This window comes from Stegodyphus dumicola, chromosome 3 (genome assembly GCF_044657685.1).
Source record: "Stegodyphus dumicola isolate Sdum_Otavi_A_Nest chromosome 3, ASM4465768v1".
Lineage (NCBI taxonomy): Eukaryota > Metazoa > Arthropoda > Arachnida > Araneae > Eresidae > Stegodyphus > Stegodyphus dumicola.
The window spans coordinates 242,995,947-243,015,746 of record NC_140770.1 but is presented as its reverse complement, the minus strand read 5'-3'; the positions used below and the strand labels follow the sequence as shown (position 1 = coordinate 243,015,746).

Sequence of the window (19,800 nt, the reverse complement as noted above, 5' to 3'; positions counted from 1 at the left end):
TATGTAGAAAGATGAGGACTGATATTATCTATAAACAGCAAAGTTTTCATTGTTTCCTTAATTTTTTTTTTGTATCAAAAGATAAAAACCAATGTAATATTACATCACAATTTATCTAGGATTTTTTTCTTTGATTCATTCAGGATTTACGTTCTACACAAAATTTTTGAAATCAGGTTGTTTAAAACACTGAAGTTTCTTTGTTTTTTCTTTTAAAATTCTGTGAATAAATCAAAACCACTGAATGAATGATTTAAAGGAAAGAAAGCCATCTCTTACTTTAAGTATACATTAGATCAGTGATCTCAAACTCAAATCACTCACAAGTTGAATGCCTAATCTAAAAACAGCTAACAGACAAGATTTTTTTTTCCTACAAAATTAAAATTTTTTTTAACAAAATTAAAAATATTTTAAATTTTGCTTATTAAATTATTATCAAAACAATAACAACATTGCGTAAGGAAAGAATGCAAATTTATGTTTATTTTTTGTCTGAAATCTAAAGTTTGGTACCTGCAAGACAATTTTGTTGGTTATATTTTGGAATACTGTTATATGGACAGGGTGTCATTGTCAGCTATGCTTACAGTGGGCCTAGAAACATTGAGACTGAACCATCGATAAGTGGAAGATAATTGCCTGGTCAGATGAATCATCAGAGTCTCGAAGAGTCCGTATTAACGACTTTTGACTGTATTAATCTCACAAATTTATGTTTACATGATCGTTTTTCCATAGCGAGGTATTTTATTTAGTGCCTAAGTAAAATTAAGAATCGGAATTTTTAAGTAAAAATCTCCACAGATTTTATTATGGAAGGAAAAATCAAATGCGCATGTGTAAAGCATACAAAAAAAAAAGTTTGTGGCTTTGAGGTCCGGATTTTAGATCATTCGGGATAATGGACATCCGGATTTTGGACTTTATACTGTATTAGATACGAGTCTAGAGCAGCAATTCTTGACCGGTGGTATGTGTACCACTGGTAGTACGGAAGAAAAAAATAGATGATACGCAAAGAAACCAAGTATTTTTGACATTTAAATTAAAAAATCTCAGAAATTTTCTTTGGTTGAACTCTAACTAAAGATTTCAAAAATAACACACTTGTTAATTTTAGGCTGAACTGAAAAAAAATACTGTTAAATTTCTCTTTATGCACAACCTATTTGTGTGAACAAGGATTTTCTTCCATGTTATATTTGGAGAGAAAAAAAAAAAAAAAAAAAAAAAAAAATTCCAGTACATAATTAAAATTAATTAAGTTCCTAATTTATGGTTAAAGCTAAGTGAAATATGACCAGACACAAAGAAATTGACCTTTCTTAAACAAGCCCAAATTTCACAATAAATTTTAGAATTAATGTATTATAACTTAAATTTTGATAATAAAAATGGTAACCAAGTTTCAATTCAATATTTTTTATGTGTGCATATTTAATAGAAATAGCAAATGGCAAATAGCTTTTGCATATGGCAAAATATATTTTTTTAAATATTTCTATTCCGAAATTGAAAAATAATCATTGTAATGTAGCAGTGGTACTAAAGTTTTTCAATTTTTGTTTACATGGTTCGTGTTATTCAGAAGGTTAAGAATTGCTGGTCTACAGAACATGTAAATGACTGGAGTTTAATTTTAAACTCAGATCCTTGTTTACAATGAACTGAAATCTTTGCTATCATTACAAGTAGCCTCATCCTGTAATGTTTTTGATATGGTGAATTATCTTTTTAGCTTGTGTTAAAATTCCACTGCTAGGAGTGGCTAAATAAATTTTAATTTCACTTATATTTAACCTGCAGTCTGGGCTGATAGGTAAATAACTATTAAGGGTGTTTGCTATTTGCAGCATGTTAACCATTATAATGCATATTTAAATTAATTTTACAACACAATTTGTTTAGATTATCACTCTGAGAGATCAGAAAAATTCATAGTATGCATATGAAAAGTAAACAAGTAAGCATGTGAAATAATATATATATAAATATCAGATAAATAGTCTTATTACCTGTCTTGATGTTAAAATTACATATTTCAAATATTTTACTGAACCATGATGTTTCAAAATGCAAGGGAATACTCTAAAAATCATGATTGTTTTCAGTTCATCTTCAATCCAAATATTCTACTGTCTTGTATCTAAAATGGGGGGAAAAAAGTAACCATTAAGTAGATATTATAATTTACTATATTTCAATAGTTTTTTAAGCACTTAATAGTCATTCAATCAAAATTTTCAGCACTGTTTTATTAACATATATACCTGTACAAATAGTATATATTAACATATACAACATGTTGATAAAACAGCACTGTTCAATTAACATACATTAATACTTGCATACCAGTTTTAATAGTGTTATGAGCTACAGGTTCACAACTACTTCAAGCAGAAAGAAACAGACACTTTTGAAAGAAATAGCATCCCACACAGCAAGGTAAATAATTATAAATAATTCATTGAGAAAGCAGAGATAAGGCAAATAATTCATAGTGTTAAAAAACACTTTTGAAAGTTTCAAGAAAAATTGCTCTCGAGATTTAAAAAAAAAAAAAAAAAAAAAAAAAAAATTCTTCATGTTGCTGATTTCGGAAGATGTCACCAAAAGTAACAAACTTGGCAACAAAAATTCTCATCAAGGCCCATTAGAAGGATTTCTGCCCATAATTATAATTGCCAAAGAAGGGATTTTTAGGTGAAACTGGCTCATATTCATATTACATATTGAAAAAACTATGAATATGCCCCCACAGCCAGTCTGTTTTGTTGAGATTCAAAGCTGGGCTAAATTACTCGTATTCAATTGCTTTATCCAAATGGCTAGTCAATAAATAAGGAAACAAAGCCTACAGATACCTTTTTCCAAACATCTTATTTAGGAAAAGAGATATAGTTTAAAATCTCTTTATATTTCAGCAAAATTTTTAAACATTGCTGACTATATGATACAAGTTTTGAACCTAGAGACAAAATAAGCCATAAACATATCTACAACTGTATACTTTTTAATTTAGAATACTGATAGTGACTTAAAAAATTTTGATAATTCATTACTACATGCATTTTAATAAGATTAAAACACATTAAACTAGTCAATGAATTGCTTACAGTAAAAAGGTTACTTATGTATTAGGACCTTCATGAAATTTGCCAAATTTTATGGAGAAAAGAAATAATGATTCATTGTTGTAAAAAATTATTTATTACACACATACATATTTACATTTTAATTGCATATTTATAAAAAATTAATAAATCTACTTATAAGAGGTTCTCCCCCCACTCTGATATAAATTTCATAGCAACTACTTGAGTTGCAAGAAGAAATTCAAAACCTAACTCCTTTAGTGATTTTACTGCAAAGTACTGTATGCCAGCAGAAATATAACCTCTGTTTCTTCTGTTACAGAAAAATCTCACAAGTACAAATTTTAAAATTGAGTTTAAGATGAAAGAAAAAAAAAAAAAAGGCATACAAAAATGCTGACAATGGTTATTAAAATGGAAGAATTGTTATGCATGAGGTTGCTAGAGTTTGGTATATTCTAAAACTTCAGCAATTTCTACTAAGATCATCGTGATAACATGCAAATATCATAGAAAATACATAAAACTTTACTCCATCTGCATTAGAATCTACATCCTGTGAAACATGAATCCTTTTAATCAGTGCAATTAAATCACCTTAAAATTTTATGATTATTAGTTAGCTTCCCAACAAACTCAGCAAACTGGAAATTAAAAATATTCATTTTAATATGCTATAATTACATGAATCATACTTAAATAATTTTTCTTAGTCTCAACTTTCTTTGCATTTTGTTTAACAAAATAAATAAATTAATAATGCATTTTGTTTAATAAAATAAATATTCTCTGCAAATAGATACATTTGAATGTTTCGTCTTCCCCCCCATAAAATTTCATTACATCACAATGCTCGACACACTCAAACTAATTTCTAGTTAATTTTGTTCTCATAAAATGTACTGGACAAAAAGTTAGTCACCCTTGTGAAGCAGCACAGATGTTTTGTTCAACTGCTCTAGGTGACATATTAGGTTTGTTATATGTCACCAGAGTAAGAAATTCTGTGATAAGCAGTGATGAGTGGCCTCACCAGCGGCCGAGCGGTTAAAGCCACTAAACACTGGTAGTTTGATCCGGGGTTCGAGTCCCAGCGAACGGGCTGGCTGCATGGGCGTTTTCGTGGTTCTCCCCATGTGTAACGTGGATACGAGCCAGTTTCCCTTAAAAAGACCTCCACTGGGCATCCCTCCCTTTCCGTGTAGTGCTCAAGGGCAGAGCACGTAATAAAAAAAAAAAAAAAAAAAAAAAAAAAACACTGATGAGTGAGGAAACGTTACTGTATATGGTTTTCATTAAGATAAGAAAATGCAAAGTTATGATAGAGTGGAAAAATGGAGCAAATGCATTTAACTGTGCCCACTGCTCCACAGACTTGAAGGATTTAATAGCGTTTCAAAGCATACTGTTGAAAGCATTTAAAAGGAGCAGATTGCAGTCGAGAAACACTGTATCAGAAAGGATTCTAAAGCAAAGTGACTGTTCCTGTGTTGCACAGCTTGTGAACACAAATAACTTTCAAACCTGACAAGAATTACTACAATTAGTGAAAGAAGGTCTATTCCAACATGTTTCACAGTAGATATTTCAGTGGGAACTGCATGCAGTGAGTAGTTAGGGTCAGTTACGTCACAAGAATTGAATGATTGGCGGAACTTTAGCAATATATCCAAACCTTTTTGGTTCCATGGTAGCCAATCTTCCTGGTCAATGGGATAATATGCAAGTATCAAAAATACTTCCCCACACAGGAACTTAAAGATGAATGTCTTCAGTGAGAAATCACCAAGCTTGGACTATAGATGAATGAAGGCCTGCAATGTGGTTAAATAAATCATGATCTTGTCAGTTTGGAGATGATACATGATACTGAGAACACCGATGGCCTAATGAAGTGTTTCATCTAAACATGTGTATAAGGTGTAGTTCAGGTTTGCAGAGGATCTATGACATGGGCCCACATGCTGAGATGAGCATTCATATGGATCAGTATGTTTATTTAAACATTCTCAAAGATCACACTGCTGTCTTTCAGTCAACATCTTCGTGAAGAATATAATATCAACATTTCCATGTTTCAACATGATAACAGTTCACAGGGCTGCATTCATACCAGAATGGCATGATGAAGACATTATTGAAAAGTGTAGAACTATCTGAAAAATTGAGTGAAACATCACAATCAGCAGTGTAGTGGATCTATGTAATCATATTATCAACAAGTGGTATAAGTTCAATTTAACACACAGGAAGAATCACGTAGATGACATTTTCAACCAAATGCAGGTGGTTAGCAGCACAAAGAGATGGTGTAAAGTAGTATTAACATGATTTTCCTACGGTGACTAATTTTGTATTCGGGAAGTTTATATCAGGGTTTCTTAACCTTTTTTGCCCCCTGCACCCTTTTCACCACTGCTAAACGACCATTCCTTGCCCTCCCCTCTCCTTTTTAAAACTCTAAAACTACATATACATTCTATAACAAAAAAATCCATGCACCAAGAAGGAGTTGTCCGATGGAGACAAAAATTGGTGAATAGGAAGAATATGTACGGAATAGATAATGATTAAAATTTCAGAATAATTGAATGATATATTTCAGAGTTCCACAGTTACAAATTAACGAGCTCAATAAGGTGTTGAACCACCTCTAGCCTGGATGCAAGCTGCCACACGGTGTGGCATAGACTGATAAAGCTCCCAGATGGTCTCCTGCAGTATTTCTTGCCAAATTTTCTAGGATTGTCGGGCTAGGTCATCAACATTCCCTGGTAGATGAAGTCGTCTTCACATCATATTCCAGAGATGCTCGATGGGAGAGAGATCTGGAGATCTGGCCGGGCCAAGGAAGTGTTTGATAAGCTGTAAGACAGTTCATAGCAACCTGTGCTATATGTGATCTGGCATTATTTTGCTGAAAAATAAGGCCAGAGTACTGCAAAAGGAACGGTAGCAAAACAGGTCTCAGAATGTCATCAACATACTGCTGTGCTGTAAGTGTGCCTCTAATGATGACCAAAGGGGTGCGGCTATCAAGGGAAATGGCATCCCACACTATAACTCCTGGTTGAGGAACTGTGTGGTGTGCAATAGTGAAAGCAGGATCGGCACGCTGCTCTTGGTGCCTCCAGACCCTATTCGATGATCGTCAGGGCACAATTGGAAGCAGGATTTGTCACTAAAGACTATACGTCCATAGTCAGCATCATTCCAACCTGACTGAGCCAACACTGTAATCTGGCTTGATAGGGTGCAGGTGTAAGTGGCAGGTGGCATAACGGTTGGTACGAGAGTAGATTTCACTCTATCAACCGTCTGTGAATGGTCATGGCGGACACTTGTCCGTCCAATGGTTGATAGTGATGAATCGCGCACTGTGACAGCTGATATGACAATCACTCTGTCCTCTCGATCTATTGTGGTCCTAGGTAGACCACTACTATCATGACGCTGAAATCTGCCATTGTCCACCCATTCTTGCTAACATCTCCTAATCGTCGCATAGCTTCGACTTATATGACGAGCAATTCTCTCATTTGCTCAACCTGTCTCTTTCAATCCAATGATATGACCTCTTTCAAACTCTGACAGTTGCTTGTAATGAGCTCAAATACTACGGCAAAGCATTTTTTCAGTCATTAAAAGGTATCCTAAATTGCAATGCAACAAAAATTTTAAACAACAGCTCCTTATATACACCTGCTCGATGTGCAGTTCCAATGTGCTGGAGATCGCACTATTCATCGCACATTCAAATTTTAATCATTTGCATATTTGGTCAAAACATTTATGTATGTGAAATTTCAAAGCAATTGGGTGATTCCTTCTTGGTGCGTCGATTTTTTTTCTTCCTTGTTACAGAAAAAACATTAATTTAAATTTAGATTATTTTTAAATGTGTTTTGCAAATTAAACACAAAAAGTGCAGAAAATGTTGATAAAAACCAAAACTTTTAATAAAACAGTTTAATTTGTAGTAAGAAAAGTAGTACAGTAAAGCTAAAAACTTCATAGGTGAATAAAAGGCAGCCAGGATCCCCCCTTCCTGAAACTATTAAATTCCCCATTCTGGTTGAGAACCTCTCGTCTGCCATATATTTACAACCATCAACTTTAATGAAAATAAAACTTAAAATTTTATAATATTGAGAAGTGTTTAATATAGATTGCACTTTGCTGCATTTAATACTCAAATTCAAGAGATTTCAGAATAATTTACCCAGTCCTGTATAAATGCATTATCCAGTTGACCATGAAACTCACCAACTTATAGTTTAGCACCAATTATTGACAGGCATGGTATGATAACACATTTATATCATCTGTCCTTTCATTAGATGCAACTCTGAATGATTCTTGATAAACCCACTGTTTGTTTTTATTAACAAGGATATACCAAAATAACTGTTATTGCTGTACCCTTTCCTTTCACTCTGAAAAAAGATTAAAATTTGAGGCTGGGTTCTACAGAACAAGCAGTGGATTATTTCTAAAGTTATGAGATTCTACCATAAAAAAGTGTGTATTAATGCAAGTGATATGATCAGCTGAATATGCTAAAAAAAAAAAAAAAAAAAAAAGCAACAGATTTGAACTTAATGCCAAGTTTGTACTCATAGCATTCTAACTGAATCTTGATTCTTTATTAAATAAAGAGGCATACATTTTTCAGAATTCCACATGAACAATGGGCACAACTTTAGTACCGTATTTCATGAAGATCATATTTAGAATGAAGTTTTCAGCAAGCTTCAATTTTGACGCAATTTTGTTTCACAACCAGTGTAGCATTTTGCACCTCAAGCCTAGCATCCTCTTTTGATAACAAAACATCTTTAATAACAAATATCAACATAATGACAAAACATGCTTTTAACAGATACAGTACTTTCTGAAAGATGAAGAATCAGTTCAACAATTTTATACGAGTCTAGACACCTATCACACATTTCACATAAAATCTGTACCCATATTACAATGTTTTCTTTATTCAATACATCACACTGCCTCACAATTATTGATATATAATTAATAAGTGAGGATCCACTTATTAAATATACGAATTCTCTCTATTTCAGTGGGAGTGGTTAGTTTATCAGTCAGGCTATTCTCCATTTCTTTCCATTTTGGCATTTTCCTTAGAAGAACCTGCTTGAATTTCTAAGTTTTATTCCTATCTGTTGATGCATTTGCCTTTTTCATACTTTCCTATAGACTATTTTCAGTAAACAAAAACTGTCTTCACCAAACTCATAAAATCTTGGGCTTTATTTTATGGGCTAATCTTTGGAATATGGTAACAGGTAGTTTGGCGACATTTTGGTAAGGCGATAAAGGTTACTAGCTAGGACTTTAGCAGTGTACATGGATAAAGTCAAGAGTGTGCACAATGCCATTTTTGTGCAATTCTGGGATTTTTTTAAAGTGAAAATAGGTCGACGTGTACATGGATACCATGTATGTGCAATTCTTAAAAACGCGGCAAGCAGTGGGGGATTCTGCACTTTCTCCCAATTTCGCACCTAATCTTCATCATGATTAAGCATTTTTGTTCCATAAAAGTTCTAGCATAAGCGTAATTTGGCTAGCAGATTGTTGGGAAAAAAAAAAAAAAAAAAACATGCCTTTACTTCATGAAAACAAAATGCCGTCCAAAAAAAAAAACTAGCAGGTTGCTGTAGCAGGGTTGGTCGAAAAAATTTTCACCAAAAAATCGCCAAGTTACCATAATCCAAAGATTAACCCTTCCATATACTTCTAATTAATTCTTGATAACCCAGTTCAATTTTCTAAAGGATATAAATTAACTATTACATTTTTCTTTCACATTTTCTGATTACTTGAACCTGCATGAAAAGTTAAGACTTCATTTCCTACTTTATGGATCAGCATAAAATGTTTATTTGACTAGCCCAATTAATCACAAATACTGTTCAACTTATAAATATTAATAATAATAAGAGTTTTTATTAAAAAAAGAAATTCATAAGGAAAAAATATTGGCTAATATTCAATGTCAATAAATGTGCACTCAAGTTAATGTGTGGACTGGCTACTATTGTATGTACACTCAAAACTATGCCAAAAACATAACTACTGAATGTTGAAATAGTGGATGTGGGTAATCAAAAAGTATTGGAGCATTTTCAAAGTTACAGGATCCTGGCATAAAAAATATGCATTAATTTATTTGAAAGCTGACACAATAGCAATGAATCAAACCGATATTTATTAAAAATTTTTGGTACTTTTTCGTTTCGCCGGCGCAAATCTCGCCAAGCAGACTTTATTGACGACAACATACAGTATACGCATAAAAAATGTTAGTTCTAGGAATTTTTTATTTTGAAGGCATAAACATTTTAATATCCTTTAAAATTTTCTAAAAAAGCCAATAAATAAAGACAATAAATTTGTAAAAAGACATTAATTTAAGAATTTACTATGCTTTCATGATTCAACATCCTGATTCGCCTGTTCATATCACGTGACCCTAAGTGATCTCATCTCATGCGAATTAAATTTATTAACTACCTTACAAAAATCTAATTCTCTCAGTAATTATCTACATTAATTTCAAGTTAATTTGGAATACAAGTTTAAATGCAAGAATTACTTCAATTCGTACAAATAGCTTACTCAGAAATTATGTAAAACCGCAGTGCTTTACCTCGCTAGTGCATTCTCAATTAGAATTGATGAATTTAACCCTTGACCTTGTCTTTTCTATATTTTTGCCTCTGGGTGAGCGGTGTGATTGCATCCTAATTGACTTAATTACCGCGAGTGGCCTTAGGGCATAAAATTGAACTATCTGGTAAAAATTCCACGCAATTGTGTGCCAATATTGAAAGAATCAATCAATCTGATAAGAAATGGCTGCGACTTGTTTTGAAAATGAGGCGTTAAAGGTTACCATCGAGGATATTCTGTTTGAAATCAGTTGTACATTATTGGCGACTTTATTGTGTGCGCCGGCAAAACGGAAAAGTACCAAATTTTTATATGCTATATCCGTACATCATTTCTAACTATATAAAGTTTCCTCGGTAAAAAAAACATTTATGGATACCCCTTAATGAACATTGGCAATTTTTGGCAGTACATAGATACTGGGTTTGTGCAATTCCTTGACTTGTTATTTTAGCTTTCTGTAGCGGCGATTTTTGCGCCAAAAATCACTATCCATGTACATATCAACCTATTTTCACTTAAAAAAAATCAGAGAATTGCACAAACTTGGCATTGCACACTCCATTCTCTTTATCCATGTACACATTGACTTATTTTCACTTAAAAAAAATCATAGAATTGCACAAACTTGGCACTGCACACTCGCTTGACTTGTCTATGTACACATCAATCTATTTTCACTTAAAAAGTCAAAGAAGCAGCCAACAAAAGAATACAATCTCAATAAACTACATTTTAAATCAAATAACATTAAAAAGGAAATTTATCTTAGCACTACACAAAGGAAATATCTTCATATCGTATTTAGAAATTTGCCAGTCAAATAAAATTTTTCAACAGCATCCAAAAACTTCTTAAAATTATCTTAACTAGAATCTGTATACTGGCATCGCCACATAAATTTACAAAAAGTCAAAAACATCCGCCATAGTGCTGATATCCATGGACGTTTGACCATACGCATTTCTTTCCTACAAACAGGACGCTTATAATGGCTACTAAGTAAACCTTCATTAACAAACTAGTCAATCAATGCTCTTTTCCCCTTTCGTTCCAAATCATACAAAAACTTCAAATGAATCTTACCACATTCAGCCTTTTTACCATCTAAACCACAAAACAAGCAATATACTTCCTAACCAACACACACCACAAGCCCTTGCAAATCTCGGACCACGTAACCGATTACGTCATAATTGGGTTTCCATAACATTCAACTACTCAGGTTACCATAAATGAAACAACAACTTGGCAATAAGTGAAGCAAAAACTTTGTGATAATACAAGGGGCCCCCTTCAATCTACTCTGTTTCCTCCTCGAAATTTCTACTAGAATGAGTGGCATAAGATTGGAAGGATTTTAACCCAACTTACTAAAGGAAACAAACATTTATTAAACTAACTAAATTTCTACTAGTTCCTGTGTATAATATTCACTTCTAATACTTATTAAATAAACTTCTAATGCTCCCTGTTCATACTACTACTTAACTATTAAACTGCTTATAATATTTACTTATGCTATTTTTGCATCATAAACCTACTACACATTTTGGGATATATGTGCATAATGGAAAAGTACCTTTTGTGCATGTGCCATTAGTAAACTATTCTTATAATCAAATATTTAGCCCGCCAAAATGCATAGCAGGCATATAATTGAAAAGTACCTTACTTCTGAAGCTAAAATATTATTTTTTTCAATTATGGAAACATATATTTAAAGCATAGACATGTGAAGAAACAAATCAAATGACAACCACAATTTCACGCGATGGTCTCCGCATATTTCTAAAACCTAAGAGCATTTTTTCCTGGGGAAAAAAATAAGAACGAAGCCCTCAAACATGTTTAGATTACTGAGAGAGGTCTATCGGTTATGAAGAATTACTTATGATTGACTAGTAGATGGGCATATTTATAGCATCTAAAGTACAGAATCGCTCACATGCGTGCATCGATGTGTACATGGACAAAGTAAAGGGAGTGTGCAATGGCAAGTTTGTGCAACTCTCTGATTTTTTTTTAAAGTGAAAATAAGCCGGCTAGTACAAGGACACCGAGTTTGTGCAATTCCTTGTTATTCTCAAGTTAATGTAGAATCGCCCACTTATACGACACATATCAATGTGTACATGGACAGTCAAGGAAGTGTGCAATGCCAAGTTTGTGCAATTCTCTGATGTTTTTTCAAGTGAAAATAGGTCAATGTGTACGTGGATACCAAGTTTGTGCAATTCTTTGACTTGTTATATTCAAGTCGACGATTTTGAAAAACGCACGAAGCAATGGGTGATTCTGCTCTTCCCCCATTTATATCTTTCATCGGATGTGGAACAAATTGATATAGTTATCAAAAGAATGAGACACCTGGGTAATGTCAGAAAAATGTTTTTTCGTCATATGCTGCCAAGTATTTTAGCAGTAGTATTGTAATAATATGTGTATGTGCGGGTGTCTGTATTCAATTTTTCTTGTTCACACACACAGTCTCCAGATGATACTATCGCTGGGTCACAGCATGTATTTTGCCTCTCTTTCAGTGGGGCCAAAATGCGCAATATGTGCATAATGGTAAAATACCGAGTTCAGTCTCGTTAAACGGTACGTGCTATCAGCCTAATTAATGATAAACTTTCGTTCAGTGTTAAAAATTGGTGTTTAAAAGTTCTTACCGCAAAATTAATTTGGAATAATCTTTTTAAGAGCAAATCAGTTTTATTGGCATAAAACATTATCGTATGAATTATCGTATTGTTGTTTGACTTTTGAATTAGCATTATAGTATATTTTAAAGAAATCTGGAATTTCATAAAAATAAAATTTAGCGAAAGTTTACGACAGCATATTACACAAATTGTTACCGAAATTCATAAGCCACATATTTATCTAATAGTATATTTGCCATCGTACGGAATGGTTCGTTAGTAATCATTTACACCATAATCCAAACGGATAATGTGATTCTAAGTTTATAACTAAGTGGAAAAATATATAATCTGGAACAAATTCTTACTCACTTCAATTTGCCTTGGGAAGCAGGCACTTCGACAAACACCAAAAGGTTGTAAAGAGCAGACAACACACGTTATTACTGTTACATCATAAAATCCTTTCGCGGACAAAAAATGAATATAATTTACAAAAATTAATTTGTAGAAATTTCAGAAAAATTTATAATAAATAGCAATTGATAACTTAATTTCTATTAACATTTTAGTATTCAGATCGGTTTAAATGTATTTTGAATGGTAATTATATAACCAAAATGTACTTTTGGAAAGAATACTAAATATAAGACTAATACTAAGAAATACATCGCACTGTAACTGTAAAGGAAACTATCACTATGGCAACGAATATTTATATTCGCCGCAAAAATTTCTGATGAAGATTTAGAAAGTGTATATCTTGAACATACCTATGTTATAAATTTATATTTTAGTAACCAGTTTTCATGCCACCGATAGCATGGCTTCAAATAGCACAGAGAAATGTTCTGGTTCTGAAATTACCTCGAAAGTGCACCAACTGGTTAATGCTCTTATCGCTTACTGTCGATCCAAAAAAGAAAAAATCACGCAGAAGACAGCCCTTATTGTGGTACTTGAATATTATTGATTATTAAATACTGGAATTTTTCTATTTAGCCTTATATTTATTTCTTTTGATGTTAGTTGTATATTCTTTCCCCATCCTCCTTCATAAAGAAATCCCTTTTAATTTTCATTTTTATTACTTTCAGGTGAAAGTAATTTTATTAAATCCTAAATGGAAGCATATATCGAAAGAAGATATTTCTGATCAAGAGGTTCACTCATTTATAGAGGTATTATAGGATAGAAAGTAAACGCATTATGCTTTTTATTGAATTTTTATAAGATTTTTTATTGTGTTTAAAATTTTGTAGAACTTCAAGTTAAGATATAAAATCTGATACTTAAAAGAACATGGGAGCATTATGAAATGTTAACGGTTTTAGATTTCTGTTATACATACTGTTTGGTGTGCTATGCTTTAAAAAATATAAATATGCCTCCTTTCATATATATATATAAAGTTTCTGTGATAAACTCAAAACTTTTAGTTGGATTGGGCTGCATAGGTAAAAGTACATAATTTATTGAGGTATAGAGAATGTATTAATAATTGTAAAATTACTGACTAAATTAAATGTAACATGGCAAAGGGATATTTCAAATAAAATGGTTTTGCCATGTGAAACAAAAAGGAAATGTACATGATTTTTTTAACAGAAATGAGAAATGTGTCTAGTTTAACAAAAGTAAAGGCTGATCTTTGGAATATGGTAACTGGTAGTTTGGTGACATTTTGGAGGCGATAAAGGTTACTACTACCTAGGACTTTGGTAATAATGTGAGAAGTACTCAGTTCCAATTACGCATTATTTTGTGTGAGGGAAATGAGAGATCATGAGATATGTCATGTGACATTAATCGATGAATTACAGTTCTTTAATCGGAAAAGGGGGGGGGGAATTTGGAAAACTGTTAGTACTATATTATTTTGTATTAAGCTTCATTGTGTATTGTGTGAAATAGTGGAAGTGCACGTGCCACGTAATGAAGATTGAAGATTAGGTAAGTTAGTATTTTTAATCATTTGAGGATATTATTGTTCTAAATGTAAGGGGTAAATAAATTAATATGATATTATTGGAAAATTGTTATTAGCAATGATTTGGTTTAAAGTAATTAGGATTGTAATCTAATTTTTATTAATTTAATGTATGTGCTTATTTATATTTTAAGTAGTGTTTTTTAATTTAATTATTTTTTAATTTAATTATATTTTAATTTAATGATCGTGATTTTGTAGTTATATGTTTGTAGTATTTTGGAATACGTTTGAGTAGAATACGTTGAATATTTTCATGCATTTTCGTGAAATTTTTCTAATTTATGAGAAAAAGCAGTGTACATGGATATAGTGAAGAGTGTGCAAAATGCCATTTTTGTGCAATTCTGGGATGTTTTTTTAAGTAAAAATAAGTCGACGTGTACATGGTTTAGTGCTATTTTAATTAAATGATAGTTATTTTGTGAATTTTATGTTTGTAGGAATTTGGTATACGTTTCAGTTGAAGTAAACATGTATGGAAATAATTTAAATATTTGACACTAAGTATTTGTAACCATTTGTAATGTTTGCGGTATGAATTCGTGGGTGACGTTTATAGTATAATAGATAATTTAGAGGTAAAAGTTTTTGGATATTTTATTTATTTTATACGTGGAAATGTTCATCCTTGGAAAGGGTATATACTTTTTCGCGGTCAGGTAATTTCATATATCTGCTTTTTACCGAGTTTAAAGATTCACAGAATTTTTTTGCATTTTCGTGCAAATTTTTGTAATTTATGAGAAAATAGCAGTGTAGATGGATAAAGTTAAGAGTGTGTGCAATGCCATTTTTGTGCAATTCTGGGATGTTTTTTTAAGTAAAAATAAGTTGACGTGTAAATGGTTTATGTGTATGTGCTATTCTGAAAAACGCGTAAGGAGTTTGCGATTGTGCACTTTTTCCCAATTTTGCAGTTAATATTTGTCATGATTAAGCAGTTTTGTTACATAAAATTTCTAGCATAAGTGTAATTCGGCTAGTAGATTGTTGGAAAAAGTGTTCAGTAAATAAAAAGGAAAGAAACATGTCTTTACTTCTTGAAGACAAAATGGCGGCGAAAAAAAATAGAGGGTTGCTATAGAAGAGTTGGTCGCCAAATTTTCGCCAAAAAATGGCCAAGTTACCATAATCCAAAGATCAACCAAAGTGGCATTTATTTTCAATTCCACAAAGGATACACACATATACATAATGATTAAATGTAAAGTAAAATGTTATTCAAAACCCAGTTCAATTATGCACTAATAACTACAACAGCTGGTGGATGTATAGCTGCAACAAACTATGTTTGGTTAGAGTAGAGAGAAGGGTACCCGTTGTGTTATTGCAAAGTTGTTGTTTCATTTATGGTAGCCTGAGTAGTTGAATGTTATGGAAGCCCTATTATGACATAATCGGTTGCATGATTGCAGTAAATTCGTAAGAATTTGTGGTGTGTGTTTGCTTAATTAGGAAATGTATTGCTTGTTTTGTGGTTTAGATGGTAAAATGGCTGAATGTAGTAAGATTAATTTGAAGTTTCTATACGATTTGGAAAGAAAGGAAAAAATAGCATTACTTGATTAGTGTGTGTAAATGAAGGTTTACTTAGTAGCCATTATTAGGTGTTCTGTTTGTAGGATAGAAATCGTATGGTCGAATGTTACTACAGAGGATATTTTTCACTCTTTTTTTGTGAATTTATGTAGTGATGCCAGTATACAGATTCTAGTTCAAATAATTTTAAGAAGTTTTTGGATGCAGTTAAGGAATTTTGTTTGACTTAAATCCTCAATATTTGAGAAATTACTTTAGAAGATATTTTACTTTGTGATTATTTGTGAATGTTTCTTGTTAATTAATTTGAAAAAAAAAAAAAAAGTAATCAGACATGAATTAAAAGCTATTGGTAAGCATTTTGAGAAATTTGGTTAAAAACAACAACATGCCTAATTGACAAATTGATACTTTCTGCACTCCTCTGAAAGTCATTCCCAAAGCAATGCACTATGTTACCAAAATAGGCAGCCCATGATATCACCAAAATGTATTTATATGGGAACCCAAATATGCATGTGCACACAACAGGTGAGAGCTTATTTCTGCCTTCAAATCTGATGGTCATTTTTCTGATCAACATTTGTTTTTCTTACATTTGTGTGCATGTTTCTTTTCTTGTACGGAATCATGATCAAACTGTATAGTTTGATAGCTGAAAGCATTACATTTTATTAGAAGTAGGCCATTTTGTCCAACAACAAAGAATACAATAATTTGCATTTCGTGACACTGCATTTCATAAAATGATTGAATTTTATAGATCGAAATTTGTGCAATCCTTTCATGTTTTCTTAGATGAAAATATTTTGCTAGGTACATTGGGGAAATGATAGTGTGCACAGTGCCAAGTTTTGCACAATGGCGAGTTCTTGGAATTCTCTGCATGTTTTGAAGCTAAAACAGATTTATGAGCTACCAAGATTTGCAACTAAATAAATATAGTATTCACCAGCTTTTGCTGAACCATGTCGCTCAAGAATTTGTAGAACCTCTATGAAAACTATTTAGAAGAGATAAATGGAAATGCATTGTGTCCCATGATAAAGCTTAGGTTTACCTAAATGACTGAAAACAAAAAAGGTATATTTATTACAGAAAATAAAGAGAAAAAATGTACAAACCTGTTCAGTAAATACAAAGAATGTTTCAATAAAGGGTTTATGATTGTTGCAGAATTCTCTTACATTGGGAAATTAAAAATAAGAAGTGTGGAAAAAAACATTAAAATCAACCGAATGTATTATCAAAAGAAAATTTTATATCCAATATTTACAGAAGATATTCCATTTCTTCATCTCAATTACTTTCAAAGAGTACAACTCCATCAAGACAAGCAAGGGCTAATCTTTAGAATATGGTAACAGGTAGTTTGTCGACATTTTGGTAAGGCGATAAAGGTTACTAGCTAGCACTTTAGCAATAATCTGAGAAGTACACAGTTCGAATCACAGATTATTTGGTCTCGGAGAAATGAGAGATCTTGAGACATGTTGTGTGTGACATTTTCCGGAAAATTTCGATCGTGATTTTAGCTAATAAGCACTTAGAAACAATTTCACTGCTAAAGTGCAGAATCACCCACTTATTTGTTTGGTGCATTTTACAAGAGTAAGAAGAATTGGATTTTTGTCAATTTTCTTTGACTTTTTAAGTGAAAATAGGTTGATGTGTACATAGATAAAGTCAAGAGTGTGCGCAATGCCATTTTTGTGCAATTCTGGGATTTTTTTTTAAGTGAAAATAGGTCAACGTGTACATGGATACCGTGTACAGTCAAAAGTCTTTAATCCGGACTCGTCGGGACTTCGGAGATTCCGGATTATCGATTTTTCCGGATTATAGATCATCATTTTAAATCTGGTAAGATGGCATGCAGAAATTATAAAATTAAAAATATGAAACCGTAATTTATAAAATAATGAGCAATTATGATCTAAAGGGTATCAAAATTTACCAAAAAAGAAGCCTAATATTTATTTGTTTACTTTATTAAACATTTCTTTCAACGCGCGGATGCGTAAAGCATACCTTACGCATAGCCGAAATTAGAAAATTGCAACCAGAAAACTATTTGATTTGTATTCGTGATATTTATAATGACGAGGAATTTTATTTAAATCATATCAAAGACGGAGTACATCGAAATTAAATACTACATTTAGTAAGGAATTATAAGCCGAATAAAATAAAAACATCTGCCCTGAAGATAAGGATAGTGTTGACAAATCAACTTCCAGTTCATTGCGCGCCGCGACGTCCCCCCCCCCCAGCGCAGAGCAGCGTGAAATTGATAAACAGATTTCGGAACGGTTAGATAAACAAAGAATAGGCCTTTATCCATTTTTTGTAGCAATTCGTTTTCTGTTTGATGGACATCGAAACATACTTTCGTTTTCTAGATCTTTTGGAAGCTCCAGCATCGGAAATTCTATTTGACATAATCGAAAGTTCAAGCTTACTTTTAGAAAATTGCTCTTACAGTCTGCAAAAAATAATAAGCCGGATCCAATTCGAAGATTAAAGAACAACGCAATCATCAACATTAACTGAAATAGATAATTATATAATTTTAGCTTATACCGTCCATTATATATTAAACGTGCACGCGAAAACGTATTCTGCACTTGCGCAGACGCATATGCGCAGTCGTAAATGTCTTGCGCGCACGAGTAAAATGCCTATGCGCATGCGTCAATGCGGCGCATGCGCAGAAAGATTTTAGCTTTGAGGTCCGGATTATAGATCATTCCGGATTATGGGTGTCCGAATTAACGACTTTTGACTGTATATGCAATTCTTAAAAACGCGGCAAGCAGTTTGCGAGTCTGCACTTTCTCCCAATTTCGCACCTAATCTTCGTTATGATTTTAAGCATTTTTGTTCCATAAAAGTTCTAGCATAAGCGTAATTTGGCTAGCAGATTGTTGGAAAAAAATGTTGAGTTAAAAAAAAAAAAAAAAATTTACCAGGTTGCTGTAGCAGGGTTGGTCGCCAAAAAATCGCCAAGTTACTATAACGTAAAGATTCACCCAAGCAAGTAATACTTCGAAAAGTACCTCTGCATTTCTTAAAAAAAATTAAAACTGATACAGGTATTGCATGTGTAACTTTTCAGCATACTCCTGCAAAGTCCCCTGACATTTCACCTATGAACTACTGTGTCTCTGATCTCTTGAAAAGAGCTGTTTCTAAGCATAAACCCCTCATGATTGATGAATGCTAGAAAGTAGTGGAATCAATACCCCTAGAAATTTTATAAAAAGTCCTTATCATGGAAATCATGACACAAACTTATATTCCTGGAAAGAGGCTATTAGATCAAATATTTAAAAAAATACTTTTTACGTTTTAAAGATCAATTAAATATCCCCAAATCTTTCTGAAAATGGGTAAATACTGTCTGTATTTAGTATGTAGCAACCTATAATGTATCCCAAAAGCATTTATGCTGTAATCCAGATATTCACATAGCATATGGGTTTGCACATATGAGTCATTTTCTGATTATTATTTCTTTTTGCATTCAGGGCATTTTGTTTTGTAATGAATTTCAATGGAACTGACGAGTTTGTCCTCATTTTATTTTCATTATGTTAGAGTATTTGTTGAAGTTTCAACTGGTGAGCAACTGTTGCCATAACCAGTGCATGATGCTGAGTTTATGCAATTTTATGACAATATTTTTAGTAAAAGCAGATAACTGTGTGCAAGGAGAAAACAACAGTGCAAAAAATCACAAAAGGGTTTGCTGAAAAAGATAAGTGTTTCATTTTTTTTTAATGAATGTAAAACAAAATAGTTGGGATTGGATGCATTGTTGAAA

The 19,800-nt window shown here is 32.4% G+C and overlaps 2 protein-coding genes across 9 annotated transcripts in view; one reads left to right on the top strand and one right to left on the bottom strand.

Annotated features, from left to right (window-relative positions):
- Positions 1–12,971, bottom strand: part of Cox10 (Cytochrome c oxidase assembly factor 10) — a 43,819-nt gene extending 30,848 nt beyond the window's left edge. Inside the window, exons 1-2 of the mRNA XM_035358400.2 lie at positions 12,815–12,971; positions 2,019–2,149 (exon numbers count right to left, since the gene is read on the bottom strand). Of these exons, the coding sequence (XP_035214291.1) occupies positions 2,019–2,102 (84 nt within the window). The 5' untranslated portion in view covers positions 2,103–2,149; positions 12,815–12,971. The remainder of the gene's footprint in view (positions 1–2,018; positions 2,150–12,814) is intronic.
- Positions 12,972–13,117: 146 nt separating this feature from the next.
- Positions 13,118–19,800, top strand: part of LOC118188061 (cilia- and flagella-associated protein 206) — a 77,524-nt gene continuing 70,841 nt past the window's right edge. For 2 of the 8 annotated variants that reach the window (XM_085813979.1, XM_085813980.1), the window contains exons 1-2: positions 13,333–13,397; positions 13,540–13,640. Coding sequence is in view for 4 of the 8 variants with exons in the window: in XM_085813976.1 (XP_085670102.1) it covers positions 13,266–13,397; positions 13,540–13,623 (216 nt within the window). In the remaining 4 variants the exon portion in view is untranslated. Of the gene's footprint in view, positions 13,398–13,539; positions 13,641–19,800 lie in introns of those variants that run through there. The other 6 variants (XM_085813976.1, XM_085813978.1, XM_085813975.1 and 3 more) reach the window with 6 other exon arrangements.